The 24,639-nt window shown below is 43.8% G+C and overlaps 1 protein-coding gene across 2 annotated transcripts in view; it reads left to right on the plus strand.

Annotated features, from left to right (window-relative positions):
• The window catches only part of LOC140717605 (uncharacterized), an 89,422-nt gene extending 64,783 nt beyond the window's left edge, over positions 1 to 24,639 (plus strand). For both annotated transcript variants that reach the window (XM_073031179.1, XM_073031185.1), the window contains 7 exons: positions 1,292 to 1,408; positions 7,898 to 8,002; positions 16,039 to 16,164; positions 16,250 to 16,345; positions 17,972 to 18,070; positions 22,503 to 22,549; positions 23,509 to 24,639. In XM_073031179.1, the coding sequence (XP_072887280.1) occupies positions 1,292 to 1,408; positions 7,898 to 8,002; positions 16,039 to 16,164; positions 16,250 to 16,345; positions 17,972 to 18,070; positions 22,503 to 22,549; positions 23,509 to 23,568 (650 nt within the window). In that variant the 3' untranslated portion in view covers positions 23,569 to 24,639. The remainder of the gene's footprint in view (positions 1 to 1,291; positions 1,409 to 7,897; positions 8,003 to 16,038; positions 16,165 to 16,249; positions 16,346 to 17,971; positions 18,071 to 22,502; positions 22,550 to 23,508) is intronic.

Consider the following 24,639-nt stretch of genomic DNA (forward strand, 5'->3'; position numbering starts at 1 on the left):
GGTTTATTACTGTCACATGTACTAGATACAGTGAATAGCTCATCTTGAGTACTGTTCACACAGATCATTCATTACACAGTGCATTGAGAAAACACAGGGTAAAGCAATAATGAAATGCAGCAAAAAGCATAATAGTTGCCGCAAAGTAAAAATAACCCAGTGCAAGATCATAGAATGTGAATTCAAGAGTCCATCTTATTGTACTAGGGAACCATTCAATTGTGTTATGATAACAGGGCGGAAGCTGTCTCGGAGCCTGGTGGTATGTGCTTTCCGGCTTTTGTATCTTCTACTGACTGGAACTCCTCCTGATCTCTGCTTCCTGAAGTCCACAAGGAATTCCTTGGTTTTGCTAATGTTGAGTGTGAGGTTGTTTTAGTTGATGCAGGGAGACTGCAGTGTGGCTCGCCCTTAAAGAAGCACTGCAGTGACTTACCCAGGCTACTCGCACGCACAGCACCTCACAAACCCTGATCTCTGCCACCAAGGGAGGTCAGTGTATGGGACACCACTATCAATAGGTTCTCCTCCAGCTTGCAGCCAATCCTGACTTGGAAATCTATTCCTAAGAAAAGGCTGGGGAAAGCTTGGGTCATTTTCTCTGGAGAAGGAGGGGAGACCTGTTTATAAGATCATGTGAGGCAAAGATGGAGCAGCAAGTTATCTTTTTCCCAGGGTCAAAATCTCAAATACTAGATGACATGCAGGGGATGGTTTTATTTTTTCCAAATGCAGCCTGGAATACACTGCCAGAGGTGGTGGTGGAGGCAGATACGATATGTGTGTGTTTTTTGTTTTAAAAAAGCTCTTAGATAGGCACATGTATTGAGAATTGAAGAATATGGACATTATGCAGGAAGAAGGAATTAGTTTAGTTAGGTGTTCTAGTATATGGTAGTTTAATTAATTCTACAAAACATTAAGGGTGGAAGGGCCTGTCCCTGTGTTGTGCTGTTCTATGTTCTATGTCCCCTTCGGTGCTTCCTGATTGATGTCTTGGCACTGTGGATTCAGAAGCACTGCAGTGTTTCACGATGCAAATCACCGCCATATTCTGAAAGGTAATCGGGAGGGGAGGAAGAATGAATTCTTGCCAACTATGCTCAGATCTCAAATGAAACTATTAAGCAGAAACAGAAGGTGCAACCTTCATGTCCTATGTTGGCTTGACCTAATAAGTGGTACATTGAAGTACTTCAACGGAGAAGATGGTTCGTTGCAATGATTAGAAGTTGGTCATTTTCTCTGAGAATCCCTTTGTTACTCTAATGTGGAACCTTTCTGTTGGCAGGTCTTCCTCTGGTGGAGACTATCATTGTGGTCACATCAATTATCGGAATAGTATTCTCTGTCGTGTCATTTTTTGGTTTGCTGCTCCTGTGTTTCTTTAGGAGGGAAAAGGAAAGAGGTAGGTGTCAAATCTCTGCTCTTATAAACCCATGGTAAATTAATCTGATCTAATTCGAAAGATTTAGTGTGATGGTGGGAATTTCATTGCATTTCCCAAAGCCCTGATTTTAAGTAACTATAGTATATTTTTCTATCGTTGCAAAGTGTACTCCATCGCACAACTTAGTTACTTTTCCACTCATTTCAACTTCTCTCCTAGTGAAAGTGTCATGGGTGAAATAGCTTCGTGAGTTGAGTCTGAGTTCACTTGTTACAAAAGTTAGAAATCTACAGATGCTGGAAATCTGAAATTAAAACAAAAGTCCTTGAGACATTCAGATTCAGACTAACACACAAAACACTGGAGGAACTCAGTAAGTCAGGCAGTGTCTTTGGAGGACAATGGGCAGTCAACATTTCGGGTGAGCCAGACTGTGAAGGGTCTTGACCCAAAACATCGACTGTACATTTTCATCCATGGATGCTGCCTGACCTGCAGAGCTCCTCCAGCTTTGTGATTGTTGCTTCCAGAAGCATCTGCTGTCTCTCATGTCTTGGATCCAGATTAGTTTATCTTCTGCAACATGCTGGCAATGAAATAACTTGCTTGCATGAAACACTTGTATGGTTTGTTGCCTACCGGGTGCCAGGGTCCGGGATGTTTCTGACCGGGTGCATGACATCCTGCTACGAAAGGGAAAGCAACCAGAAGTCGTGATACATGTTGGTACCAACGACATAGGCAGGAAGAGGGATGAGGTCCTGAATTGTGAGTTTTGGGAACTAGGCAGAAGGCTGAAGAACAGGACCTCAAGGGTGGCGTTCTCAGGATTGCTGCCAGTACTACGTGATAGTGATGGTAAGAATTGGAGGAGATGGCAGTTGAATACGTGGCTGAGGAGTTGGTGCAGGGGGCAGGGTTTTAGATTTTTGGACCACTGGGATCTCTTCTGGGGAAGGTGGGACCTGGACACATTGGATGGGTTGCACCTGAACTCGATGGGGAGCAATATCCTTGTAGGAAGGTTTGCTAGCATGGTTTGGGAGGGTTTAAACTAATTTGCAAGGGGGATGGGACCCAGAGCGATAGAGCAGTGAAAGAAGTGCATGGAGTAAAGCCAGATCTAACATATAGAGAGGTTTTGAGGAAAGAGCAGCAGAATAAAGGGTATAAAGGTAGTAAGGTAGAAGGCCTAAAGTGTGTGTACTTCAATGCAAGAAGCATCAGGAACAAAGGTGATGAACTGAGAGCTTGGATACATGCATGGAATTATGATGTAATGGCCATTACAGAGACTTGGCTGGCACCAGGGCAGGAATGGATTCTCAATATTCCTGGATTTCAGTGCTTTAAAAGGGATACAGAGGGGGGGAAAGGGAAGGAGGGGTGGCATTACTGGTCAGGGATACTATTACAGCTGCAGAAAGGGTGGGTAACATAGCAGGATCCTCCTTTGAGTCATTGTGGGTGGAAGTTAGGAACCAGAAGGGAGCAGTTACTCTACTGGGGGTATTCTATAGGCCCCCTGGTAGCAGCAGAAATACCGAGGAGCAGATTGGGAGGCAGATTTTGGAAAGTTGCAAAAATAACAGGATTGTTATCATGGGTGACTTTAACTTCCCTAATATTAATTGGCACTTGATTAGTTCCAAGGGTTTAGATGGGGCAGAGTTTGTTAAGTGTGTCCAGGATGGATTCCTGTCACAGTATGCTGACAGGCCGACTAGGGGGAATGCCATACTAGATCTAGTATTAGGTAACGAACCAGGTCAGGTCACAGATCTGTCAGTGTGTGAGCATCTGGGGGACAGTGATCACCGCTCCCTGACTTTAGCATTATCATGGAAAAGGATAGAATCAGAGAGGACAAGAACATTTTTAATTGGGGAAGGGAAAATTATGAGGCTATACGGCTAGAACTTGCGGGTGTGAATTGGGATGATGTTTTTGCAGGGAGATGTACTATGGACATGTGGTTGATGTTTAAGGATCTCTTGCAGGATGTTAGGGATAAATTTGTCCGGGTGAGGAAGATAAAGAATGGTAGGGTGAAGGAACCATGGGTGACAAGTGAAGTGGAAAATCTAGTCAGGTGGAAGAAGGCAGCATACATGAGGTTTAGGAAGAAAGGATCAGATGGGTCTATTGAGGAATATAGGGTAGCAAGCAAGGAGCTTAAGAAGGGGCTGAGGAGAGCAAGAAGGGGGCATGAGAAGGCCTTGGCAAGTAGGGTAAAGGAAAACCCCAAGGCATTCTTCAATTATGTGAAGAACAGAAGGATGACAGGAGTGAAGGTAGGACTGATTAGAGATAAAAGTGGGAAGATGTGCCTGGAGGCTGTGGAAGTGAGCGAGGTCCTCAATGAATACTTCTCTTCGGTATTCACCACTGAGAGGGAACTTGATGACGGTGAGGACAATATGAGTGAGGTTGATGTTCTGGAGCATGTTGATATTAAGGGAAAGGAGGTGTTGGAGTTGTCAAAATACATTAGGACGGATAAATACCCAGGGCCTGATGGAATATTCCCCAGGCTGCTCCACGAGGCAAGAGAAGAGATTGCTGAACCTCTGGCTGGGATCTTTATGTCCTCGTTGGTACTGGAGGATTGGAGGGAGGCGAATGTTGTCCCCTTGTTCAGAAAAGGTAGTAGGGATAGTCCAGGTAATTATAGACCAGTGAGCCTTATGTCTGTGGTGGGAAAGCTGTTGGAAAAGATTCTTAGAGATAGGATCTATGGGCATTTAGAGAATCATGGTCTGATCAGGGACAGTCAGCATGGCTTTGTGAAGGGCAGATCGTGCCTAACAAGCCTGATAGAGTCCTTTGAGGAGGTGACCAGGCATATAGATGAGGGTAGTGTAGTGGATGTGATCTACATGGATTTTAGTAAGGCATTTGATAAGGTTCCACACGGTAGGCTTATTCAGAAAGTCAGAAGGCATGGGATCCAGGGAGGTTTGGCCAGGTGGATTCAGAATTGGCTTGCCTGCAGAAGGCAGAGGGTCATGGTGGAGGGAGTACATTCAGATTGGAGGGTTGTGACTAGTGGTGTCCCACAAGGATCTGTTCTGGGACCTCTTCTTTTTGTGATTTTTATTAACGACCTGGATGTGGGGTAGAAGGGTGGGTTGGCAAGTTTGTAGACAGCACAAAGGTTGCTGATGTTGTGGCTAGTGTAGAGGATTGTCAAAGATTGCAGAGAGACATTGATAGGATGCAGAAGTGGGCTGAGAAGTGGCAGATGGAGTTCAACCCAGAAAAGTGTGAGGTGGTACACTTTGGAAGGACAAACTCCAAGGCAGAGTACAAAGTAAATGGCAGGATACTTGGTAGTGTGGAGGAGCAGAGGGATCTGAGGGTACATTAGGGTACAGATCCCTGAAAGTTGCCTCACAGGTAGATAGGGTAGTTAAGAAAGCTTATGGGGTGTTAGCTTTCATAAGTCGAGGGATAGAGTTTAAGAGACGTGATGTAATAATGCAGCTCTATAAAACTCTAGTTAGGGCACACTTGAAGTACTTTGTCCAGTTCTGGTTGCCTCAGTATAGGAAGGATGTGGAAGCATTGGAAAGGGTACAGAGGAGATTTACCAGGATGCTGCCTGGTTTAGAGAGCATGGATTATGATCAGATATTAAGGGAGCTAGGGATTTACTCTTTGGAGAGAAGGAGGATGAGCGGAGACATGATAGAGGTGTGCAAGATATTAAGAGGAACAGACAGAGTGGACAGCCAGCACCTCTTCCCCAGGGCACCACTGCTCAGTACAAGAGGACATGGCTTTAAGGTAAGGAGAGGGAAGTTCAAGGGGGATATTAAAAGAAGGTTTTTCACTCAGAGAGTGGTTGGTGCGTGGAATGCACTGCCTGAGTCAGTGGTGGAGGTAGATACACTAGTGCAGTTTAAGAGACTATTAGACAGGTATATGGAGGAATTTAAGGTGGGGGGTTATATGGGAGGCAGGGTTTGAGGGTCAGCACAACATTGTGGGCCGAAGGGCCTGTAATGTGCTGTACTATTCTATGTTCTATGTTCTAAACTATGGGTAATAATGTATGTAGTAATAAATATATTGACAAGTGTAAAATAGCAGAATAGTAATGTAATCTGAGGTAGTGATGCCTAAGTGACTATCATGGATTACCAAGACTTGAAGAGTTAAGAGTCCTGGGAATGTGACAGCACCATTGGGAAGAGGTGTGGAAAAAGGTCAGTCAGCATCTGTATAGAGAGGGGCAGAGTGAATGATTTGGATCATGACCTCTCAGTCAGATCAAGGAAAAGTTAGGACACAGGCACGTTTTAAAGGGGGTGGGCTGAAGAGGACAAGGAGGAAGTTGACAAAAAAATGGATCCCACCACAGTTAGCTGAAGTAGGGTGGTGAAGGCATGTCAGCAGCAACCTCTCTCAGTCAATACCCTCCTCTGTCCCCGTTCTATTAGAATCTTCTCTCTGTCAGCTAAAATGCATGTTCTATGTTCAAGTCGTATTTATTGTCATGGTGAGGGACAGCTACAGTGAAAAAGTGGCGTTGACATCACAGGCACTTAGATAAAGAATATAATGAATACACCAATTGTACAAGACAGTGAAGAAGGAGAGGGGAGAAAAGTCTGTGCGAAAACAAGACCTTGAATACAAAAGGGAAGACCCAGTTGGAGAGAAGTCCATGGTAGTGCAGGACGTGCTCTGTGCTGTTCCATTGCCGAGGTAGGGTGAAGCTTGGGGTCGTGCAGGTCATTTCAAGAACCTGATGCTTGTAGGAAAGTAACTGTTCTTGAACATGCTGTTGTGGGACTTCAGGCTCCCGTACCATTCCAGAGATGTGTGGAATTCTGGCTGCATCCTTTGGTGGATTTGCAAGTATCTGTCCAGCAGGTAGGGAAGGGATTAAGTCCAGTGTTTGGAAACATCAGACATGTGTCAGTGTGGCCTCTGACTTCAGATAAAGTGCCAAAATAATACCCAAGCAACAGAGTAAGATACTACAGTCGGCAATTCCAGAGATCCTGACACTGCCAGGGATGTGCACAAGCCAGATCTGGGGGCCTTATTGACAAGGTGGTAGGGATAGGTTTAATAAAGTGTACCAAACTTCTAGAGCTTCACATATACTGGGTGTTCCACTTTTGGCTTCCCTGGTGCTGCGTATGGGAATGATGGCGCAGACCTCCAGTGCTCTCTGCCCTCTTTCGCTGACAAAGTTGTGCTGTTCTATACGATATGGTCTATATTACCTCCTGCCTGACCTGCAAAGAGCAGCACTGTTACCCACTGCAGACAGCACAGAAATAGGCCTTTGCACCCAACTCATTCATGTCAATCGAGTTAGTTACTTGACCGAACAACACACACAAAATACTGGTGTGTAACACTCACCCTTCAGGCTGGTATATGTCTTGGGGAAAAGGAGATCCAGCCACTCACCAACCCCACCTCCCGTACACGCAGGTGCTGTGGGAATCAAGTTTATGCTGCGCGCGCACACACAGTATCAAACTCACACCAGATACCGTTATGAAATACACTTTAAAGATTCTACTAAAACTAAAAGAGTACTATGCAATACAGTATATATGAAAGAAAAGAAAAAGTAAAAGGCGCCAACTTATCAAAGTTCAATCAGTTTAGTGCACATTGTTGGAGCTCAACCATTGAACCATTCGACCCCTCGTCACTTTCCTCCGACCTCCACATTCTTGCACCTGAGACCATCCCGGTGGTCAAGCAAGCAGTGCAGCGCAAGTCCACCTTCCTCAGCGTCTTCTTCCTGACTCCCCTGAAAAAACCACAAAAACCCCCAAGCTCCCAGCCTCACAAGACAAATTAACATTCCCCATTGGTCAACAAATGAATGCAATCCCCATATCAGCAAGTCTAAAGCTAAACAACTGCGAGAGAAACACTTATCAGACAAAGAAGCAATCCTACTCTTAACAAACCACAGAAGCCATTTTGAGTAACATACACAGGACATTGTACAGGTGGAACACAGCAGGCCAGGCAGCATCTATAGGGAGAAGCACTGTCGATGTTTTGGGCCGAGACCCTTCATCAGGACGAACAGTGCTTCTCCCTATAGATGCTGCCTGGCCTGCTGTGTTCCACCAGCATTTTGTGTGTGTTGTTTGAATTTCCAACATCTGCAGATTTCCTCGTAGTTACTTGACTGAGTCCAGTTTGGCCCATATCCCTTTAGACCCTTCTTGTCCAAATACATGCCTTTTAAACACTGTAAATGTGCTCACCTCTACCACTTCCTCTGGCAATTTGTTCAATATATGTTCCATGCACTGCAGGGAAAAGTCACCACTCCCTTTACTCTTCCCCCCCAACTTAAATATATGCCTTCTAGTTTCAGACACCTCTAGTTTGGGAAAAAGATGGAAACCATTCACCTTGTCTCCTATTCTTCAAGGTTAAACAACCTGTGGCCTATCCAGCCTCTTACAGTGGTGTACAGAGGGTTCCAAGTGTCTTAACATTTGTCTGTTTTCTCCACAGATTCACTGAGGCAGCTCAAATACTTGTTTTTGCTGCTATTTATCTGTAACACACTGTCTCTTCTTGTTATTTCCATTGCCCTCATTTCCTGGATTGCAATAAAAGGTATGTGCAAAAATAATATTTGTTATTCATGTGAACCTGATCATTTCAGGCAAGGAGAGCAGGAGAAGGCTGTGTGCCCTCTCCATCACAGAGTGTATTGCTTGCCTCTAGAGTTATGAGAGATGAAAAATAGGATAGACAGCTGGAATAATATTTCCTGGGCTGGAAATGTCAAATACTACAGATCAAAGCTTTAAAGAAAGAAAGAGAAAGTTTAAGAGAGATGTAGGATGTGCAAATTTTTTTTTACACAATGGTAGGTTCCTGGAGTGGGCTTCCAGAGGTGGTGGGAGAAGAAGATGTGATAGTGGTAGCATAGTGTGAAACATGTTGATTTACAAAGCTGGTGATCACTGATAGGAGTTAAGGTCCCGCCATTGCCTGTGAGGAAATTGTGCATTCTCCCTTAAGACCATATGGTAGAGGAGCAGAATTAGGCCATTTGGCCCATCAAGTCTACCCCACCATTTCATCATGGCTGATCCAATTTTCCTCTCAAACACAATCTCATCCCTTATCCACATATCCCTTCATGCCCTGACCAATCAAGAATCTATCAACCTCTGCCTTAAATATACATATAGACTTGGCCTCCACAGCTGCCTGTGGCCAAGCATTCTGCAGATTCACTGCTCTCTAGCTAAAGAAATTCCTCCTTATCTCTGTGGGTTTCTTCTGTCTGTTCTGGTTTCCTCCCACATTCCATCTGTTCGGGCCTTTTAACATTCGGAATGTTTCTATGAGATCCCCCCTCACTCTCCTGAACTCCAGGGAATACAGCCCAAGAGCTGCCAGATGTTCCTCATACGGTAACCCTTTCATTCCTGGAATCATTCTCGTGAATCTTCTCTGAACCCGCTCCAATGTCAGTATATACTTTCTAAAATAAGAAGCCCAGAACTGCACTCAGTACTCCCAAGTGTGGTTTCACTAGTGCCTTATAGAGCCTCAACATCACATCCCTGGTTTGAGGGACAACACTCTGTATTCCCTTTTGGTAGCCCTCAACCTGATGGCATGAACATCAATTTATCAGACTTCCAGTAATGCCCTCCCCCACACTCCTTCACCATTTCCCTCATCACCTTATCTTCTTGTTCGCCCATCGTCTCCCTCTAGTGCTCCACTCACCTTCTTCTTTCTTCCATGGCCTTCTGTCTCTTTCACCTATCAACTTCTAAACTCTTCACTTTGTCCGTCCCTCTCCAGGTTTCACCTGTCACCTGGTGTTTCTCTCTCCCCTCCCCCACCTTTTAAATCTATAACCATATAACCATATAACAATCACAGCACGGAAACAGGCCATCTCGGCCCTCCTAGTCCGTGCCGAACTCTTAATCTCACCTAGTCCCACCTACCCGCACTCAGCCCATAACCCTCCACTCCTTTCCTGTCCATATACCTATCCAATTTTACCTTAAATGACACATCTGAACTGGCCTCTACTACTTCTACAGCTTTTTTCTTCCAGTCCTGCTGAAGGGTTTCAGCCTGAAATGTGAAATGTACTTTTTTCCGTAGATGCTGCCTGACCTGCTGACTTCCTTCAGCATATTGTTTGTGTTGCTTGGATATCCAGCATCTGCAGATTTTCTCTTGTTAGAGATCCCAGAGCTGTGAGTTACAAAGAGGTTCCAGTATTCTGGTGAATGACTCACAGTAGTATCCGTGATTAGGAAAGTCAATAAAATGATTTACTGCTTGCTGAACTGAACACAGAAACAGGGAGATTCTCCAAGGATTATAGATTCAGCACTAAGAGATTTTAAAGTTGCACAAACACGTGAAGGTTGGCCCCTGAGACAGTAGGAGAGCTTAAAAAGCGAACAGGTTAACGGAGCGGGCAACGGAGTAGCGGGCGACGGATTAGTGGGAGACAGAGTAGGAAGGCTTTGGCTCAAGAGGCTTCGGCAAGCAGAGGCTGAGGACGAGCTTGCTCCCAGTCAGCTAAGGTCGGGTAGGTTCCTTTAATAACTCTAATTAGCTTAGAAGTAGGTAATGGAGGCAGCAGTTAGGGCAGTCGGGTGCTCCATTTGCAGTATGTGGGAAGTCAGGGTGAGCACAATTCTCCCTGATGACTACAAGGTGCATTCAGCGGCAGCTCCTGACAAACCGAGTTAGGGAACTGGAGCTGGATGAACTTCGGATCATTCGGGAGGCAGAGGCAGAAATAGACAGGAGTTTCAGGGAGGTAGTCACCTCTAAGAGTCTGGAAACAGTAGCTGGGTGACTGTCAGGAGAGGGAAGGGGAATGGACAGGAAGAGCAGAGCACCCCTGGGGCCGTTCCCATCAACAATAAGTATACCGTTTTGGATACTGTTGGTGGGGATGACTTACCAGGGACAAGTTGCAGTGGTTGTGTCTCTGGCACCGAGACTGGACCCTCAGCTCAGAAGGAAGGAGGGAATAGAGGAGAGCAGTAGTGATAGGGGATTTGATAGTTAGGGGGACAGATAAGAGGTTCTGTGGGAGAGATCGAGAATCTTGGATGGTCTGTTGCCTCCCTGGTGCCAGGGTCCGTGATATCTCGGATCGAGTTCTCAGTATTCTCAAGAGGAAGGGTGAGCAGCCAAATGTCGTGGTCCATGTAGGGACCAATGACGGGGATAGGAAGAAAGAGGAGGTCCTGCAAAGAGAGTTAGGTGCAAAGCTGAAGGGCAGGACCTCCAGGGTTGCAATCTTAGGATTGCTACCAGCGCCACGTGCTAGTGAGGCTAGAAACAGGAAGATAATGCAGCTAATACATGGCTAAGGAGTTGGTGCAGGAGGGAGGGCTTCATGTTTCTGGACAATTGGGCCTTGTTCCAGGGAAGGTGGGACCTGTTCCGTTGGGACAGGTTGCACCTGAACAGGAGGGGGACTAACATCCTTGCGGGAAGGTCTGCTAGTGCTGCTCCGGGGGTTTAAACTAGATTTGCGGGGGAGGGGAACCAGTGTTAGAGCAGATAGTGAGGAGGAGGATAAATGTCATGCGAGAACTGCAAGTATAGTGCATGGAGTAAAGCCAGATCTAACATATAAAGAGGCTTTGAGGAAAGAGAAGCAGAATAAAGGGTGTAAAGGTAGTAAGGTAGAAGGGTTAAAGTGTGTGTACTTCAATACAAGAAGCATCAGGAACAAAGGTGATGAACTGAGAGCTTGGATACATACTTGGAATTATGATGTAATGGCCAATACAGAGACTTGGCTGGCACCAGGGCAGGAATGAATTCTCAATATTCCTGGATTTCAGTGTTTTAGAAGGGATGGGGGGGGGGGGGGGGAAGGGGGAGGAGGGGTGGCATTACTGGTCAGGGATACTATTACAGCTACAGAAAGGGTGAGTAATGTAGCAGGATCCTCTTTTGAGTCATTGTGGGTGGAAGTCAGGAACTGGAAGGGAGCAGTTACTCTACTGGGGGTATTCTATAGGCCCCCTGGTAGCAGCAGAAATACCGAGGAGCAGATTGGGAGGCAGATTTTGGAAAGTTGCAAAAATAACAGGATTGTTATCATGGGTGACTTTAACTTCCCTAATATTAATTGGCACTTGATTAGTTTCAAGGGTTTAGATGGGGCAGAGTTTGTTAAGTGTGTCCAGGATGAATTCGTGTCACAGTATGTTGACAGGCCAACTAAGGGATTGCCATACTGGATCTAGTATTAGGTAACGAACTGGGTCAGGTCACAGATCTGTCAGTGGGTGAGCATCTGGGGGACAGTGATCACCGCTCCCTGACCTTTAGCATTATCATGGAAAAGGATAGAATCAGAGAGGACAGGAACATTTTTAATTGGGGAAGGGCAAATTATGAGGCTATAAGGCTAGAACTTGCGGGTGTGAATTGGGATGATGTTTTAGCAGGAAAATATACTATGGACGTGGTCAATGTTTAAGGATCTCTTGCAGGATGTTAGGGATAAACTTGTCCCAGTGAGGAATATAAAGAATGGTAGGGTGAAGGAACCATGGGTGACAAGTGAGGTGGAAAATCCAGTCAGGTGGAAGAAGGCAGCATACATGAGGTTTAGGAAGCAAGGATCAGATGGGTCTATTGAGGAATATAGGGTAGCAAGAAAGGAACTTAAGAAGGGGCTGAGAAGAGCAAGAAGGGGGCATGAGAAGGCCTTGGCGAGTAGGGTAAAGGAAAACCCCAAGGCATTCTTCAATTATGTGAAGAACCGAAGGATGACAGGAGTGAAGGTAGGACTGATTAGAGATAAAAGTGGGAAGATGTGCCTGGAGGCTGTGGAAGTGAGCGAGGTCCTCAATGAATACTTCTCTTTGGTATTCACCAATGAGAGGGAACTTGATGACGGTGAGGACAATATGAGTGAGGTTGATGTTCTGGAGCATGTTGATATTAAGGGAGAGGAGGTGTTGGATTTGTTAAAATATATTAGGATGGATAAGACACCGGGGCCTGATGGAATATTCCCCAGGCTGCTCCACGAGGTGAGGGAAGAGATTTCTGAGCCTCTGGCTAGGATCTTTATGTTCTTGCTGTCCAATGCAATAGTACCAAACGATTGGAGGGAGGTGAATGTCGTCCCCTTGTTCAAAAAAGGTAGTAGGGCTAGTCTGAGTAATTATAGACCAGTGAGCCTTATGTCTGTGGTGGGAAAGCTGTTGGAAAAGATTCTTAGAGATAGGATCTATGACCATTTAGAGAATCATGGTCTGATCAGGGACAGTCAGCATGGCTTTGTGAAGGGCAGATCGTGTCTAACAAGCCTGATAGAGTCCTTTGAGGAGGTGACCAGGCATATAGATGAGGGTAGTGCAGTGGATGTGATCTACATGGATTTTAGTAAGGCATTTGATAAGGTTCCACACGGTAGGCTTATTCAGAAAGTCAAAAGGCATGGGATCCAGGGAAGTTTGGCCAAGTGGATTCAGAATAGGCTTGCTTGCAGAAGGCAGAGGGTCATGGTGGAGGGAGTACATTCAGATTGGAGGGTTGTGACTAGTGGTGTCCCACAAGGATCTGTTCTGGGACCTCTACTTTTTGTGATTATTATTAACGACCTGGATGTGGAGTTAGAAGGGTGTGTTGGCAAGTTTGCAGATGACACAAAGGTTTGTGGTGTTGTGGGTAGTGTAGAGGATTGTCAAAGATTGCAGAGAGACATTGATAGGATGCAGGAGTGGGCTGAGAAGTGGCAGATGGAGTTCAACCCGGAGAAGTGTGAGGTGGTACACTTTGGAAGGACAAACTCCAAGGCAGAGTACAAGTAAATGGCAGGATACTTGGTAGTGTGGAGGAGCAGAGGGATCTGGGGGTACATGTCCACAGATCCCTGAATGCTGCCTTACAGGTAGATAGGGTAGTTAAAAAAGCTTATGGAGTAGCTTTCATAAGTCGAGGGATAGAATTTAAGAGTCACGAGGTGATGATGCAGCTCAATAAAACTCTGGTTAGGCCACACTTGGAGTACTGTGCCCAGTTCTGATCACCTCAATATAGGAAGGATGTGGAAGCATTGGAAAGGGTACAAAGGAGTTTTACCAGGATGCTGTCTGGTTTAGAGAGTATAGGTTATGATCAGAGATTAAGGGAGCTAGGGCTTTACTCTTTGGAGAGAAGGAGGATGAGAGGAGACGTGATAGAGGTATACAAGTTATTAAGAGGAATAGACAGAGTGGACAGCCAGCGCCTCTTCCCCAGGGCATCACTGCTCAGTACAAGAGGACATGGCTTTAAGGTAAGGGGAGGGAAGTTCAAGGGGGATATTAAAAGAAGGTTTTTCACTCAGAGAGTGGTTGGTGCGTGGAATGCACTGCCTGAGTCAGTGGTGGAGGCAGATACACTAGTGAAGTTTAAGAGACTACTAGACAGGTATATGGAGGAATTTAAGGTGGGGTGTTATATGGGAGGCAGGGTTTGAGGGTTGGCACAACATTGTGGGCTGAAGGGCCTGTACTGTGCTGTACTGTTCCATGTTCTATATTCTATGTTAAGTTGCTTAATCTGGTCAATGAAAGGTAAAAAATTAACTAAGTAAATCCTTATTTTTTTTTGGTAATTTTAATACCCAAATAGGTAAAGTTATCTGTAACTACTTTAGATCGTAGATATTTATAAATTGAAACTTGTACCGGTATTTAATGGGAATAATTCACTCTTATTAAGATTCAGTTTATAGCCAGAAAAGCAACTAAACTGAGCAAGCAAAGATAAAACAAAAGGACTAGATCTCACAGGATCAGAGATGTATAGTAACAAATCTTCAGCGTATAATGATAGCTTATATGTCCCTTCCCCACGGGTAATACCAAAAATGTTAGGTGAATCACGAATAGCAATGGATAAGGGTTCCAAAGCAATGTCAAATAGTAGAGGACTTAAAGGACAGCCTTGACTCGTGCCAGGAAACAACTGAATAAAGGGAGATCTTTGATCATTGGTAAGAACCAAAGTCAAAGACTTATAATATATCAATTTAATCCACGATATAAATGTTGGGCTAAAGTTAAAATTCTGAAGCGTATTAAATAAATATGGCCATTCAACTCTGTCAAGCGCTTTCTCAGCGTCCAAGGAAATGACACATTCTGGGATTCTAGATGAACAGGTATAAGCTATATTAATTAATTTTCTAATGTTAAAAGATGAATAATGATTTTTAATAAATCTGGTCTGGTCCTCAGAAATGAATTGAGGTGGTAAATTTTCCAATCTGGTGGCCAACATTTTGGTAAAAATCTTGGCGTCCACATTCAGTAAAGATATAGGCCGATATAATGCACATTCAATAGGGTCTTTGTCTTTTTTAAGAATTAGAGAAATGGAAGCTTCATAAAAAGATTGTGTAATTTACCCACAGTTAATGCGTCCTTAAAAATTTTACATAACCAAGGAGAAAGTATAGAAGAAAAAGATTTTTAAAATTCCACAGTGTAACCATCTGGACCAGGTGCTTTACCTGAATTCATTGAAAAAATAGCCTCTTTTATTTCGGCTTCCATAATGGGTGCATCTAATAATATACGATCCTCGGCTGGTAATTTCGGGATATTCAGTTTCCTTAAAAATTCATCCATTATGGAAGAATCGTCAGAAAATTCTGATTGATATAAAGAGTTATAAAATTCTTGAAAGAATTTATCTATCTCTTTATGATCAACCGTCAGAGTACCATCTCGTTTACGGAACTCTCAAGATGGCACTCATGGGATGAGTCTGAACTAGGCTTCTTATTTAAAGAAAATATTTAAATATTTAAGAAGATATTTAAATATAAATATTTAATTAAATATTTTCTTATTTAAATAAGAAAAAGTGGAAATATACTACAAACCATTCAAAGAAGGTTTGCTTAGCTGAAACCTGCACTGGAAACCTGTCTTTGGAGCATGGGTTTGCACTTGCTATAGCTTAAAAGAGTGAGAGAAAACTAGATTTAAACATGAAGACCCTGAGATATATTGACAGTGTGGATTTAGAAATGATATTTCCTCACTGAAGAATGTAGACCAGGGTTAGTCCCCTTCCAGTTCAGGTGCAAAGCATCCTGTCAGAACAGGTCTCACGTTCCATGGAACAAAGCCCAATTGTCCAGAAACCTGAAGCCTTCCCTCCTGCACCATCTCCCTAGCCACGTATTTAGCTGCATTATCATCCTATTTCTAGCCGCACTAGCATGTGGCATGAGCAGCAATCCTGAGATTGCAACCCTGGAGGTCCTGTCCTTTAGCTTTGCACCTAGCTCCTTAAACTGTCTTCGCAGTACCTCCACCTCTTTCCTATCCATGTCATTGGTCCCTACATGGACAACGACATCTGGCTGCTCACCCTCCCTCCTGAGAATACCGAGAACTTGATCCAAGATATCGTGGACCCTGGCACCGGGGAGGCAACAGACCATCCGAGATTCTCGATCTCTTCCACTGAACCTCTTATCTGTCGCCCCTCTTAATGTCAGAGAAATGTATACAATATACATCCTGAAATACTTTTTTCTTCGCAAAAGTATGACGTGTATAAACTATGAATGGTAATCGTACATTATGTTCATTTAACATCCCTTGATTTATTGTGGGTGATAACTCTAGGAGCTGCCTCTGCATCTGTGGTTGCCCTGTTCATTGTGGTTGTCCTGCTGCCTTTGAATGTGTGCCTGACCATCACCATCTGGAATCAGGGCTGCCAGTGTATCAGAACGTTCTTAGACTGCACAGGTAAATAGAAGATGATTTATCAGAAAAATATCCCATTGTGAATGTTGAAACTGTCCTAATCCAATCCACCGTTCACACTTACCAGGTTTACGCGCTTCGATTGACTTATGTGGCATCATGAGTTCCATCATTGTGATCGCCATTTCCATCGTCATCCTCGCTGAGGAGATTCAGCAAAGCAGTGAGTTTACCAACAACCCCTCGGTGCCTTTTGTTTTAATTCTATGGATTGTGTTCAGCTTTGTGAAGTCTCCGCTGTAAACAGCTGAATGAAAGGCTGTCGTCCCGGTCCAGGCTGACTGAGAGTTGGGGAGAATTTAAGTGATCTCATTATCTATTTAATCCCTCTGTCAGATTGAGGCAGGCAAGGCCACTGATTAGGACTGAAAGAGGAGAGTAACAAAAAGAGCTCTGACTGTGTCTGATTAAAAGAGATAAAGGCAGATGTTGCTCATCAGGCCTAGGAATGGGGATTTGGACCATTGATTATAATGGTTATTGTCAGTAGCAAGTGGATTACAAGTAGATAGTCATAAACACAAGAGATTCTGCAGACTGGAAGTCTTACGCAACACACATAAGATGCTGGAGAAAGTCGGAAATTCAGGCGGCATCGATGGAGGGAAATAAACAGTTGACGTTTCAGTCCAAAAGCCTTCACCATGACTGGGAAGGAAGAGGCAGAAGGAGAGGAGGGTGGGGAGAAAGTATTATCAGGCAGGTGAATGCAGCTGAGGGGGCAGGTGGAGGAGATGGGATTAAGTAAGAAGCTGAGAGGTGATATTTCAAAATTCAAAGTAAATTTATTTATTATCAGAGTACATATATGTCACCATGTACAACCCTGTGATTTATTTTCTGTGGACACACTCAATAAATATAATAACCATAGTAGAATCAATGGAAGACCGCACCCACAGGGCAGACAACCGGTGTGCAAAAGGCAACATCTGTAGCAATACAAAATGAAATAAAAATAAATAAAGAAACATGCAATAAATAGCAAGAACATGAGATGAAGAGTCGTGGAAAGTGAGGCCATAAATTGTGGGAGCATTTCAGTGATGGGGCCTGATGATTGAGGGGTAATAACTGTTCCTGAACCTGGAGGTGTGAGTCCTGAGGCTTCTCCTGAGAAGGAAGAATGACCTGGATGGTGGGGTCCTGATGATGGATGCTACTTTCCTACGACAGCGCTCTGTGTAGGTGTGCTTAATGGTGGGGAGGGCTTTGCACATGATGGACTGGAAGGTGTGAAGATGAAGCAATATGATGGAGAGGACAGATGACAATTGAAGAAAGGGAAGAGGGGCGCACACCAGTGGGAGGTGATGGGCTGATGAGAAGGGGTTAGAGGGCAACCAGAATGGGGAATGGGGAACTAGAGAAAGGGAGGATGCTGTCAGAAATACAGTAAATACAGGTGCAGCTCTTCAGCTGCTTGGTTCAAGGTGAGGATCTCCCCTCAGATTGCACACATGTGCAACATAAAACAGGCCCTTCAGCCCACTAGGTCCATACTGACCTTTTGTCCATCTACACTAGTCCCATTTGCCTGCAGACGTACAGGGGGTCTTTGGGCCAAGTCCAAAGCTCCCTGAAAGTGGTTGCACAAGTTGATGAGGCTTGTAGGGAAGGTATATGACATGCTCACCTTTATTAGTCAAGGAACTAAGTTCTAGAGTCAGGATGATGGGTATGTAAATACACTTGACAATAATAAACCAATAATAATAATAATACTGTTAAATTTCACATGCTGAAATGTTCATTGTGATTTTGCACAATTCAATTTTCACTTTTTCAGATCAAGGCTGTCATGTGTCATATCTAACCTGGAGCATTGTGGCCCCATTGATCACAGTTGCTGTGATAATCTTCTTTTCATTTTTAATCGTATGGAAGAGTAAGTATTGAAGAGCTAAGTGTATTTGACACAAAGAGTATGTTGCTGTGTTACAGGTTGCCACTATGTCTAGCTCTAGCAGTATTTAGTTAGAAATGACTCAGTTCTGTTCCTTCATATCACACATTACCATTGTTTACACTGAGGGCCAAATGCCTGGTGTTCTGTGTGGGACGGGTTGTAATTCGGTGCAACAACGGAATGGAGCGTTATCTCAGGTAGACCTATTACAGCTGGGATATGATTTGAGATGTTTCCTGGTCCACAGAGATCAGTCTTGGGACCTTTGTCTTTCGGTGTCTGGGTTAAAACCACAAGATCATGAGACATATGAGCAGAATTAGGCTATCTGGCCCATCAAGTCTACTCCACCATTCCATCAGGTTGATTTCTTATCGCTCTCAATCCCATTAGAAGTAAAAAATAAAGTACAGCCCAGAAACAGGCCCTTTGGCCCGTTTGGTCCATGCTGAACCATTTAACCTGCCAACTCCCATCGAACTGCACCAGTCCCATAGACCTCAATATCCCTGCCATTCATGTACTGATCCAAACTTCTCTTAAACGTTGAAACTGAGCTCGCATGCACCACTTGTGCTGGCAGCTCATTTCACACTCTCACAACCCTCTGAGTGAAGAAGTTTCCCCTCATGTTCCCCTTAAATTTTTTACCTTTCATCTTTAACCTACAACCTTTGTTTGTAGTCCCACCCAACCTCAGTGGTAAAACACGAGGAAATCTGCAGATGCTGGAAATTCAAGCAACACACACAAAATGCTGGTGGAATGCATCAGGCCAGGCAGCATCTATAAGAAGTGCTAGCGACATTTTTGGGCCACGACCCTTTGTCAGGATAGATGCTGCCTGGCCTGCTGCATTCCACCAGCATTTTGTGTGTGTTGCTCAGTGGAAAAAGCTCGCTTGCATTTACCTTATCTATACCCCTCATAATTTTGTATACTTCAATCAAATATCCTCTTAAACTTCTATGTTCCAAGGAATAAAGTCCTAACCTATTCAATCTTTCCTTAGATCTCAGGTCCTCCCGACCCAGTAACATATTTGTAAAATTTCTCTGTATTCTTTCAAACTTGTTTACATCTTTCCTGCAGGTAGGTGTCAAAACAGCCAGAATACTCCAAATTAGGCCTCATCAGCTTCAAAAAACATCCCATCTTCTGTACTCAGTACTTTGATGTACGAACGACAATGTACCAAATGCTTTCTTTATGACCCTCTTACCACTTTCAATGAATTATGGGCCAGTATTCCCAATTCCCTTTGCTCTAGGACACTTCAGTTGTCTGCCTTTCATTGTGTAAGACCTACCATGGTTGGTCCTACCAAAGTACAACACCTTGCACTTGTCTGCAATAGATTCCATATTCCATTCTCCTGCCCTCTCCCCATAACCTTTGACACCTTGACTAATCAGGAACTTATCTGTCTCTGCTTTAAATATTCTTGGGCTTGGCCTCCACAGCTGTCTGTGACAATGAATTCCACAAATTCACTACCCTCTGCATCTCTGTTCAAAACGGAAGTCCCTCTGTTCCGAGGTTGAGTTTACTGGTTCTAGACTCGCCCACCATTTGAAACATCCTTTCCATGTCCACTCTGTCTGTGTCTTTAAGTATTTGATAGATTTCAGTGAAATTCCCTCTGATTCTCTAATTTCTAACAGATTACATGACAGAGGCGTGATCGATTCATTGAGTAAAAACTCCAAGATGTTTGTTGTTGAATTACCATTCTGGGGTCTCTTTATCAATGGTGATCAAGAAATTCCAGTGCCCAACCTGCAGTGTATTTGGGAATAATTTGCTAGTACAGTGGATTTTCGTTAATTCCTACACCTTGGGAGCACTATATGTTAGTTCAATTAAGCAGACGTTCTAATTAGCCAAAGTTGCATGGAAATAGATTAAAAGATACAAAAAGACCAACTACCATTTAAAGTGAGTATCCAATTTAAATACAGTACAAATCAGAACACTATCAATATTACTACAGTACAATAAATCTATGCATTAGTTCCTAATAGTTATCAGCAGAGGAATTCATCCAGTGTAAGCTGCTCTGTTCTTTTGATTGATTGTAAATGAACAAAGTGAGCACAGATCCCTGACACAGATAATGCCCTGCTTTCATTGTGTGCAATTGTAGATTTTGGTACTCCAGTTACCTCTGCCAGTGATGATGAGTGGCATTAGGCAGATTTCTTTTAATTTGGTCCAGCAGGGTCATTTTTTTTTCCGGCTAGTGTCAAATACTGTCATGGTGTTTTGGCAAGTGGCTGGATTTTTTTTTTAAAGGTAAAACATTAAAAAAAAATAATCAAAAATCACTGCTTTTCGAATCGGGATCTGTTGGCCCAAATGGATAATGTAACACAAGCACACACAACGGACTCTATTTAAAAACTGTTCACTCTAAGTAGTTTTGTGTCTGATAGCCACACAACTGCACAGGACTGAAGGTAGTTAGAAACTGGCAACAGGCTCCTGTCCTAGTTCGGTGGTATAGTGTCCCAAACAAGTGAAGGGTATACCAGCTACTTTCTCGATTAGATTTTTGTTCTTTAAGAGTTGTCCCAAATAAGAGGCTGCCCTGATTCACTAATGGCCCAGTTAACCAGAATCCACTGAATGTATTTTCCTTTTCACTGCTTTCACATTCCCAGTTGTGAAGGGAAAATTCAGGAACATCCTGGAACCATCAGGTCCCTGAACTGACTTGCATGAGCCTAACCCTGCCTCGGCAACAGAATGCTATGGACCAGCTTTTGCACTGTTCAACTGAAATTATTAACCTGCTCAGTTGAGGAAAAAACACCAGAGACACGAAATTACCTCTGAAGCAGTTTTTATTCAGAGAGGAGTTCGCAGCCCCACGCACTTCGGGCATAAGGTAGCCAACTCCCAATTTGTTGCTTTACAAAGGTCATACTTATACCCAAAAGCGGGGTACTAAATTCGCAAATATGGTTACCGATTCAAATTCATCGATTGATTGGCTATCGCATAGTTAAGCATGCGAAATACTTGGAATGAGCATAGATGCAAGCAAAGTACTTGGAGTAAGTATAGACGCAAGCAAAACACTCGAAATTGGTACATAGCTCAGATACTTTGCCAAACACATTGTTTTGTGGTGGCAAGTTTCCCCTTTCCTTGTGGTTGCCATGTCCTGTCTGGCATTCTATTATAGTTACCTGTTCTCTGTCCTCCTACACTTCCCCAATGATGTATTCTCTCCCTGGTTCTGTCTACATATTTTGCTACACTTAACCCTCGTCCCCCCTTCTACACGTACCCCTTACCCTCTCCACATTCTCAGCACGACCATAAACTTATTTCTGAATGTGTCTTTGTTGTTTACACTAAGGTCTTGTTTTTACAGAGACTTCTCTCTCTCTCTCTCTTCACTCTCATACAATTTATTATCTACATTCTGTGTGTTTGTACGTGTGTGCCTGTGAGTAATGTTTTCATTGTACCTGTACCTCAATGTACTTGAGCAGATGACAGAGGGTTATGGGCTGAGTGCAGGTTGGTGGGACTAGGTGAGAGTAAGCGTTTGGCCCGGATTAGAAGGACCAAGATGGCCTGTTTCTGTGCTGTAATTATTATATGGTTATATGTTTATAAACTTGATCTCATTACAGTCAGACAGGAAGGGGTGAGTGGTGGAAGTTCATGTTCGGAATTCTGGAAGCCTCAATAGGAGGACGGGAGGGATGTAGAGTTCTGGAAACAGGACGTTAAGTAAACAGAAGCACATATTCCATCTTCAGCACATCCTGGGGCAAGTGCAAGTTTGTGCGATGGGGCCAGTGGTGTGATTGAGTTGTGCCTCGTCCATGGTATCAGAGACCCCAGGTATTAAATGCTTATGAATTCTAACTGTTGGAAAATTTTTAAACCATGGATGCAAAAATATCCACTAATGATTAACATTTGAGAACACAAATGCATAAAATAATTCCCAGAAATCCACAGGATACGACTTTTTTTGTTCTTCTGAGGGAGTTTCATTTCTCGGAGGCCAGAAATGTAATGCAAAGAGAGATCTTCCCACTTCCACCAGTGTTTGGGTAGGAGACGGTATCCTGATGACTCCTCTCCAATTCCAGGAGATTCCATCCAGCCACCGTACCAGATTTCTAATGAAAAACAAATTTTCCTCAAAATCCTGTGCAGGACCTGGCAGGTGAAGTGATAAGATTTTTGAATGTTTTGTCCTTTCCACTGGCAGGACCTGCACCTTCCTTATGCCTGTTAGCTAGATATACCATCAGCTTTGACTGTTCAAATAACAATGGAAGACACTTGCCAATGGACAAAAGCAAAACAATAAATTGGAGGCAGTTATAAAACGTTTAATAGTATAAATGACTGAAGGACTAAGAGACATTTTATTTCATTTTAGGAGGTAGCAGTTCAAGCAGTGAATCAAACAATGAAGGAACACCACAGGTAATTAATCCTTTAGTTCAATGTTGTAGGTTTTTTTAAATTGAAGATCTAATGCTGGTTTATTATGAATTTAGAATGTCAATGGTAGACTGAACAAACCCAGAGTGTGCTTTCAGGCTGGGCTAATAATCTTAAGGACACATACCGGGGGAATATTGGATTCTGTTTATAACATCACGCACCACACACTACAATCGTAGATGCTGGAAATCTAGAGCAACACAGCAAAATGCTGGAGGAACTCAGCAGGTCAAGGAGCATCCATGGAAAGGAATAAACAGTTAATGGGTTAAGATTCCTTCATCAGCACTGGAAAGGAAGGGGGAATAAGAAGATGGGAAGGTCCAAGCTGGTAGGTGATAGGTGCAGCCAGGTAAGGGGAAAGGTTGGGGGGTGGGGGCAGTGGTGCGAAGTGAGAAGCTGGGTGGTGATCGATGGAAGAGGAGAAGGGGTGAAGAGAAAGGAGCTTGAAAGGAGAGGAGTTTGGACCATGGAAGAAAGGAAAGGAGTACACACCTACTGTATTTGCATCACACCAATGCATGTCTGGTGCTGATGCCACTGCACTACAGGCTGGCACTTATCCCAGAATTAGGGAGTAAATAATTACAGGGCACAGGTACGTTCGAGGAGAGAGTGGTCCATTTATGGAGTATGCTGCCAACGAGAATGGATAAGGCAGGAACATTAACAACATTTAAAAGACACAGACACACAGATGGATAGATTTGTAGGGATACGCATCAAATGCCGGCAAGTGGAACTAGCTGACTAGTTTGGGTGGGCGTCTTGCTCGGCCTGGATTAGTTGGTCCACAGGGCTTGTGTCTGTGCTCTGTGACTCTCTGATACTCCATTTCACTGTGTGTATTTTCCTGTCTATCGGACTCTGTCTAAGTACTGATTGTTTCTGTGGGGATATTGTTATTGCACCTTACAAATAAATTGTATTAATTTCAGGAACAGATAGGAATGAATCAGCTGGATCAAGGGCCACCTGAAAATGGAGGCGATGAATGATATTCACTTGCTTCTTCCAATAATCTCCATCAATCGCACAGCCACGCATGTCACGATGCACGCTGGCAATATCGGAACCCAAATTGTGGAGGGAAAACAGACACCAATGGTGACCAGATTTTATTCACAATAATTTCAATAGAGCATCAAAGGCTCGGCTGAGCGACCCCACAAGACACAACATTCTCAAAACTAGAACCCCGCCATTAGTGCCAGTTGGGCGTCTGCTTCAATATTACAAGTGACACATAAAACCTGAGCCTGTCAAAACAAACTTGACAGATTTAAACTGAAAGCACCAGGACACCATATTACAAAGAGTGTGTCGCTTTAAAAAAAACACACAAGGAAAACTAAATGATTAATGACTCTTGTTAAACAATTACTGAATTCCGTTGTCCTAAAATCCTCAGAGCCTCTCTGGTTCCCGACACAGTCCTGGAGAGCTTGTTACAATGCACTGGCTGGAGGAACCCAGCATGTTAAGCTGCATTGGTGGAACTGGTGCTGTTTTGTGTTTTTTTAAGAACCCATGTTATTTCACAACACTGCCCCCATCAGAGCCAAAATACTTGAAATCAGATGTACACACTATTTTGTATCTTCTGCACATTTACAGCTGAGAACACTTACTGCAGCTCTGGTTAGTGTGACACTATTGCAGTGGCAGTGAATCGATTTCAATTCCCACCACTAAGGTGCCGGTACAGACTTCCCATGATGCATGGGTTTCCTCCAGGTGCTTTGGTTTCTCCCCACTTCCCAAGGATACCTGGGTTGGTTGGTAGGGTAGTTGGTCCCATGAAGGTATACGGCTCATTGGGAAGATGGCGGGCTCTTTGCACCATTAAGAACTTCACGCACTACAGGTCTATCCCATTAGCGAGCTGCTCATCAGTGGAACAGCTGGACCTGGTGCAGATCGTGTCACTGCCTGCTACAGGAAGCATTCAGAGTTTCTGTGTGAAAGACGTCGGCAGTCTAGCAGTGAGGGATTTTCTTGGGCCTTTCTTTTGCAGTCACAAAATTGGTCATGTGAAATGCTGCAAGCCTGCTTTCCTTGTGCATTGG

Source organism: Hemitrygon akajei, chromosome 2, assembly GCF_048418815.1.
Source record: "Hemitrygon akajei chromosome 2, sHemAka1.3, whole genome shotgun sequence".
NCBI lineage: Eukaryota > Metazoa > Chordata > Chondrichthyes > Myliobatiformes > Dasyatidae > Hemitrygon > Hemitrygon akajei.